General features: G+C 45.1%; 1 protein-coding gene across 3 annotated transcripts in view; it reads left to right on the forward strand.

The window, feature by feature from the left end:
- Positions 1–7,959, forward strand: part of STIM1 (stromal interaction molecule 1) — a 175,465-nt gene that overhangs the window by 86,127 nt on the left and 81,379 nt on the right. For all 3 annotated transcript variants that reach the window (XM_019524620.1, XM_019524621.1, XM_019524622.1), the window contains exon 4: positions 6,802–6,916. In XM_019524620.1, coding sequence (XP_019380165.1) covers positions 6,802–6,916 — 115 coding nt within the window. The remainder of the gene's footprint in view (positions 1–6,801; positions 6,917–7,959) is intronic.

Here is a 7,959-nt window from a genome sequence, read left to right on the forward strand (position 1 = left end):
AGCTTGCCCAGGATCGAGGTAAGACTAACTGGCCTATAGTTCCCCGGGTCCTCCTTCCTCCCCTTTTTGAAGATGGGAACCACGTTGGCCCTCTTCCAGTCCTCTGGTACCACACCAGAGCACCACGAGTGCTTGAAAAGCCATGCCAGGGGTCCTGCAATGACCTCAGCCAATTCCCTTAGTACATGGGGGTGGAGATCATCTGGACCCGCTGATTTTGAATACATCCAGTCCCTCCAGAAGTTCCCTGGCTAGATCCTCACCGACCCTTGGCCTAGGTGTGCCTTCCCTGGGGCCTGAGGGGGGCCCAGCGGGGGGGTTCTCCCTGAATTGCATCCAGACACTTCATGGAAATTGTGGACACCTACTCCATGGATGGAGAATCAAAGAGAGTCTGGGTTGCAATTGTGGTGTGATTTTTTTTTTTTTTTCAGACGGTGCAACACATTGTGAACCATTGCCCAATTAGATTATTTAATGGTGATCTAAAATTGATCCATGCAGCTACCCCTGAAGCAATCAAATGGTTTTCAAATTTAGATACTAAACTATGACTGTTGTAATCCTAACGTGTCATATGAAGGAAGAAGAGAAGTGTAAAGCTGTCATAACATTTAGAATCTGTTTCCTGTGTTAGGGGCTACTATTAAACGTGTGTGCTTTTGAGCAGTAAGCTGATGGTGCTGTAATAAAGATGCTGTATCCTGGTAGCAGGCAACCATCGATCCCTTCCAGATCACGGTGTATGTGTGAGAGGTCACCCAGACCTTCGACACATTTGCCTTGGCAGGAGTATGGAGGAGGGGAGGCTGCCCAGATCTTTCATTCCCCCTTGAGGTCATTGAGACAGAGGCCAAAAACCAGACGGAGCCCAAATGTTGGGTGTCTCGATGGCTGTAGTTATGTCGGCATCCAGGAATCGAACCCGGGTCTCTTGCATGGCAGACCAGATTCTTCCAGCGAACCACAACCAGTGGGTGTAACTTGGTATGTATAGGAATAATGTAGTGCCGATAGTAAGGCTTTTGATACCGTGTCCCATAGCATTCTTGCAAGCAAGCTGAGGAAGTATGGGTTGGATGAATGGACTGTGAGCAGGGAGTTAGACTAGATGTGACCTCCTGTGGTCCCTTTCCACCCTCATTTTCTGTGATTCTGTGATGGGTAATAAAGATGCTGTTTCCTGCATGATGCTGTATCCTGGTACAGATAAGAAAGGACTCTATTAGTTCAGGAGAACACACATCTATGCTGATGTGGGGCTTATTGCTGCAGGAATTGTGCTTTTTTTTAATGGTGTGTGGTGTCAACAAGTATGAACTCTTGGCATACGAGCGGTTATCGAACAGCTGAAATCTGTTGCAGGCTGTAACACAGTGCCTGCAGCGTGCCTTCTGCACTCTGTGGCTTTTTCTACAGAAAGACAAACTTCACTCTGACTTGCCTTTTTCTGTAACCTCCCTTCAGCTCCTCCAAACAGCAGGTTTGTTTGCAAGCGGTCCTGAATGTTGCTCTTTCCTTTCATGGGGGGTGCAAGTAGGTGACGGAGAGCTCCTCCGAGGAGCTAATCGTCTCACCAAGCATCCAGCTTTATGCTTCCTTTGGAGAAGTTCATATCCCACACAACACTGTCCTTTCCTGAGAGGACAGTGGAAGTTCGTTGGGATAGCACTGTTTAAGGAAAGCTGAAAGATCACTTTTCCTTTCCATACTCCCCGAGCTAAATATACAATGCAACAGCTGATCCCCTGCGTCCCTGGGGGAGTTTACAGCCACTCTTAGCAGCATGTTGTGGTAGCTCCAGCTGACATTGCTCCGTACCCTATGTAGGTCACAAGCCGAAGATGAGGGAAGTAGCAAAGCTTGCCTGTTTTTGTGTGTGTGTGGTTTCGGTTTTTTTTAATTCGCTTTGCTCCCTTGTTTGGGACAATTTTCCATTTATTCACTTCGGTATATTTCTCCATGGATAGACCGGCAGCTTGGGCTGCTGTGAGATTGATAATCATAAGAGCACTGCTGGAAAGAATGGGAGCAAGGGGCTGATGTCATGTGGTCGTGTTCAGTTTTTATTACTTTCCGGCTTTTGCTTAATCAAACTCTGTCTGGTCTCTTCTGAGCAGCTGCTGGAGAGGTGCTTCAGAGCCATGACCTGCAGTACGGCTAAGCAGTCGTAGAGAGGATGCAGGCTTGCTTTTACGGCTGCAGCATCAGCACCTGATGCATTAGAAAATAAGGAAACTTAAGTCACCTTGAGGAGCTTGCGATAAGGGATTTTTCTTTCCAAAATGTGTGACTAAGGGCACACTTAAATGCCAGGTGCATGTGCAAAATGCAAGCTGCCTGCTGTGACACCTTGAATAATGCTCCTGTGTTCATTAACGAGGCTCTTCATTGGTGCTCAGCCCTTCTGAGCCCCAGTGTCCTTTAAGCCCACGAACTGGAGCCGTTTTCCTTTTTTTTCTTTACAAAATTGGGCTTAAGCACAGCCACTTTGAGAGACCCTAACACTGCTGGAAGAAGCAGGAGTCATTAAAATAATGAACAAGGACAGCCACAGGCCTCTCCATCCTTCCTCTCCTGTGTCTTTTTCCCATCCCATCCATGTCATTGCTTGGAACCACTGTTTTCTTACTGTGATTCTTTATGAGGAAAAGAGGAATCCTGTTATATTATAGTGGGAAGAGTTTGCTGGCAATGTGGAGCTACCTGAAAACACGCTCAAAGATATGCATGGGAAGAGGAGATGGAGTGGCTGAAAAGCCATCCTCTGGAGCATCAGAGGGAGAAACGGCGTTTTGGAATAGGCCACGACAAAAATGTCTGTGGATGTTGCCTGCTTGGAAGGTGAAAAGAGGGGCCTGAATTTCATACAGAAGAGCAAAGGAAATCGGAGTGCGGATTTGAGGATGAGTGATGCATGGTGGAGCAGGGGTAAAGGAAGACCATGCTGTTGGACATGTTTTGGTTGGGTTGGCTGCTTTGTCTGCAAGTTGTTCAGAAAAATCAATTGTCCCCTCTTATTTCTGCATGTCTCCGTTGTTGCGGGTCCACTGAGGAGCATCCTGCATTGAAGTGTCCTTAAAGTATTGACCTGTCCATTGAGGCCAGCATGAGTTTTGCCTCCTAGTGTCAGGATGAGGCTGTTCGCCACACTGACTCTGTAGGTTTGGGGCGAAGGCTTAGCTGCGTAGGGAATAACTGCTGGTATTACCATACTGGATCAAACCCCTGTCTTCTCAGGTCCAGAGTCTTGTTGCCAACAGCAACAGGCCCAGACATTTAGGACAAAGATGCCTGAATGCCTGCATCAAACCTGCCCCCCCAGTATCCTCTTCCTAAGCCAGCAGTTAGTGTTTGTCTTGTTGCTGGGACATGATGAATAGGATTTACATCTCTTTAGGGATTTTTTAAAATCCTTATCTCATACAAACACAGTATTTTCTTATTTGTATAAATGTCTGCTGCTTCTGTGGTCCTTGCTGAGCTCTCAGCTTTAAAATGGTCTTGTGATTGTGAACTGTGCCCTCGGTAAATGTAAATGATAACCCGGGGCTTGACATTTACCCTCCCGTGTTGCAAGGCGGTCAGTAGGAGAGCCCTGTCTGCCTCGTCTGTAGGACTGGTTATTTTGAACACATCTCGCATCTCCCCTCGTGGTCTAAACAAGTGCCCCAGTCTTCTCTGTCTCTCCCCCAGGCAGTCTTTCCATTTTGTAAGGGTTTTCTTTGCTGACTTTTGGTTCCTTCTGTTTCTACAGGGTTTCTCCTCTCTTTATGGCTCTTTGCTGCCTTCCAGCCCTCCTCATACTTTGCATCTGGTTGCCTTTGGCAGTGCTGATGAGAAGGCACAGCACTCTGCGTTCCTATCAGTTCTTTTGCCCATTTGATCACTGTATAAATTTTTCATCCAGGGTGGAAGACAACTTATTTAAGCGAAAGCAGAAAAAAGGGGATCACATGGCCATGAGTGAATGAAGGCTGGAGCACTAAGACTCCTGAACAGCCGACCAGCGGGTGGGAACAGGACTGCTTTCAAGGTGGATCTGAATTAGTTCCTGAGTGGGAGTGGATATTATGGTAGGAGGGACCAGACTTGAAGGATTAGGAGATTGCTTCTCCTCCTTGTTCTTATGTTTTCAGTGTTGAAGAGGGTATCTAGCCCCTTTGGATGACAGAGGGGAGAAAGATCTGGGGATGACTTGTAAAGACTTTATCTGCACAGGTGCAGTATTTGAAACCTGGACCAAAGTACAATATGAAGCTAGTTATGTTCAGCTGGTTTTTTTGCATCTAGGTTGGCTTTTGTGACTCCTTTGTTCCTATAGGTCTTTATATGCTGGTCCCAGCACAGCTCCCTTGCCCTTCTTCTCTTCCCTTCCTACCGTTTGTATTCAAGCCACACTATTTTATATACTGCTCTGCACATGTCCTTCCACAGCATCTGATGAAGCGAGCTCCAGCTTGCAAAAGCTTGTGCTTTCTATATATCTCTTATTTAGTTAGTCTGTGCCGTGCAAATCTACGTTGCCTGCATTATGAGTTGGGCCAAACTGTGTCTGAACCACTGCTGTCTAGTGTATATATCCTTGCTTTTGTATTTGTGTTCATGCTATGTGACAGCTATGTATTGTTGCTTGTTAACTTATTTTCTGTGCATTTTTGTCAGGTTTTTATTGTGCCAGTGTTTCCTTTAATTAAAATGCAAAGGAAATTTAAACAAAAATGAAACAAAGTTAAGGTCAGAATTTAAATTTAGAATAAGTGAGTTTTTCTATACATCAGACTCCTGAAGATCAGGACCAAAATTACCGACTCCTCTTAAACACGCTCTAGCTTCTGCTTTTAAGCAGTCACATTGTCCAGCTGCAAGTACTTGACAACATATATGAATATTTCTTGTATGTTTTTGATGGATGGGTTGCCATTGGTCCCACCGCTTACTTTTCTGCTGTTAGTTGGGGGCACAACCACGTATCCAGTCGAGCACTGCCTGCTGACAGCATTCGCGGGCACATGCTTGTGCCTGTGCCCACTTGGGCCCTCGGTTTCCAGTTTTACCCATGCAGTCAAAGACATTTTTGACGACGTTTTCCAGCTGTTCCATGTGAACTCTTAAATGCAGCTAGGAAGAGGCTCCAGGGACCAGCCATTCTGGAGGAAAGCTGCAATTCTGCTCGCAACTTGATCCTCCAACTTTAGTAGTGAAGTGCTTGGCATCCCAGAGTGGTGTTCTGCAGCATCTGAGGGGACGTGGGTCATGGGACACAGAACTTTAGTCAAAGCTGGTCACAATCGCTGTATATTTTTGTCCTGTTGCAGTGAAGTAGTTTGTCTCCTGCTGTGACATGTAGTTGAATATCTAGGGGAAGATGATCCAAAGGAAAAAACAGGCTGCATTTTGAAAAGTCCTAGTTAGGTTGTTGTTGTTTGGGTTTTGTAATCCTTTCTTCAGTGTCTTATTAGATACTTCCTGATTTGCAGGAAGAGAAGTCCCCAGATGCATTACAAAGGATATTCATATTTAGCCCCTGTAGCCTAATCTGTTGTGGGCCTGGATGCAGGACTCTACTGTAGCAGTATCTTCAAAACACGCCACCCTGGCGTCCTTTCAGTTGGAGATCACAGTTCTCTTTTTGGTTCGGTTTCATTCATTCTCAGATTGTTGGTCCCTGGCTGAGGTTTCCCATGGTCACCAGAAAAGAATGTCAAGGGAAAGACAGGCATCGAATCTTCTTCCTTTGCTGCTTCTGTTGACCAGGCGATTTTTAAATGTTGCTCATGAGTAGAGCAATTAATTGCTCATTATTTACATGTTACAAAGCACTTGCTGGTAACAGTGAGGGGAATTAGACTAATCTGGACGAGGTGGGCTTTTTTTGACTAACACACATTTTAGTAAAGCCAACTGCAAGGTCCCACAAACAAGGTTGGGCACATTTAGAAAAGGAGGGGGTTTATTTTGAAAATGTAGATAAACTGAACCTCCATCCTTGGAGGTGTTTAAGACCCAGCTGCAGAAAGCCTTGGCTGGGATGATGTAGTTGGGGCCGGTCCTGCTTGGAGCGGGGGGTTGGACTAGATGTGACCTCCTGAGGTCCCTTTCCACCCTCACTTCTTATGATTTGTTGATAACAAATGGGATACCTTGTTGAATGTGAATTCCTCATGCCATGCTGTAATTAGAGACTTTATGCATTCCTTGAATATATACAAGCAGGGAAATATTGAGTAGGATCAAGGGGGAGGTATTAACTCTGTTCAGTATTAGGGAGACTGTTGCTAGATGCTGGTTCCAGTTCTGATGTCCACCCTTTTAAAAGGAAGGCTTGCAAATGGGAGAGGATTCAGAAAAGAGCTTACAAGAATTATTTGAAGTCTGCAAACTATGTCTAGTGAGAGACATAGGGTCGTGAGAGAGCTCCATCGCTGGCTACAGGTACATACATCAGGAAGAGGTTTTTTTTAATGGTAGAAGTCTCAGGAAAAGCTAAAAATGATGCTGTGATTGTAAACCTGAAGCTAGACAAATTCAAACTGGAAATAAAAATCATATTCTTAACACTGAAGGGAATTAACTTTTGGAACAATGTGCGTAAGGATGTGGTGGAGTCTCCATCACTTGAAGTCTTCTTCAGTCAACACTAGAAGTTATAGGGATGCCCCGGATGCTGATCTATGGCCCATGTTAAACAAGAGGTCGGACCAGAGGATTAAAGTGATCCACACTGACCTTAATATCTGCCTCTCTCTGCTTAACATCTATGAATCTGAGAATAACTCTCTCTTTCTGTTCTTCTTATAGTTCCTGAGGGAAGACTTAAATTATCACGACCCGACAGTTAAGCACAGCACCTTCCATGGAGAGGACAAACTCATTAGTGTGGAAGATCTCTGGAAGTCCTGGAAGACATCTGAAGGTAAATATTTCCTTACCTAAACACACAAGTCTCTGTCTTGTTTTGCCATTTTAGCAGAAAAGATGAGCATCGGTTCCACTTTTTGCATGGACTTGGACTTGCTCTTTACCAGAAGGGTAACAGGAGGAGGACTGTGTTCCACCTGTACATAAAATGTCTGGAATAGTGGACTGGGAAAATCTTATATTCCAGTTTAAATTATTCTACTTTAAAGCATTTGCTAATTAAATGGTCAAGTTGAAAATGGAGTTGATAAACAGAATAGCAGTACAGATGCATTCAGCTCTGTAGTAACTGTCCCAGAGGACAAATAACATGACAGTTATAGCTTTGAAAGGAACCCTAAAGAAATCATCTAAATACAAATAGTATTAAGTGGTGGAGTAGGCTCTCAAGGGGAGCGTTAACGCCTCATTGCTGAAACACTTCACATTGAACTGCATAAATAATACCATCTCCTTGTAGAATATGCTTTCATATACACCAGTAGGAAGCCAGTACTGCTTCTGGACTATATGCATGCATTATATGTTCCCCAGGATGATGGCATTAAGTAAGCAGACAGCTCCTTTTGCAGGAGGTGAAACTTCTGTGTGGTGCTCCTTTATAGCAGTCCAGCTGAGTGGTCCCAAAGACACGGATGGATGTCTGTGGTGAGGTTCACAGCAGAAGGTTGGCCACCGTCTTCAGATATACTATAAATGCAGAAGGTGTTTTTTGCTTGCTGCTAACGGCTCGTATTCCTTCAACTCGGAGATTCTGAAAACACTTCCAGCTTGCAAACAATCCTGATAGTGTCAGCTGGAAAACGTCCAAGCACTTCCTCTGCTGTCCTCGGCAAGTTCCTCTGACTCCTGTTCCAACACAGCTCTGGGATTTGTCACTGTTTGTTATGGCCTCTCACGGTCTAGAATTGTCTTCAGTGGGGCCAGAATCCTTACCTACTCCCTGTGCTCCTGTTTTCCCTGAGAAGTGCTACGAGGCAGTGATGTGTGTCAAAAATACCGGTAGTATTGGGGAATTTTCCAGTGGAGGGTGCCTCC

The sequence above is a fragment of the Gavialis gangeticus genome, unplaced genomic scaffold, assembly GCF_001723915.1.
Source record: "Gavialis gangeticus isolate Ggan-Ray unplaced genomic scaffold, GavGan_comp1, whole genome shotgun sequence".
NCBI classification, from domain to species: Eukaryota; Metazoa; Chordata; order Crocodylia; family Gavialidae; genus Gavialis; species Gavialis gangeticus.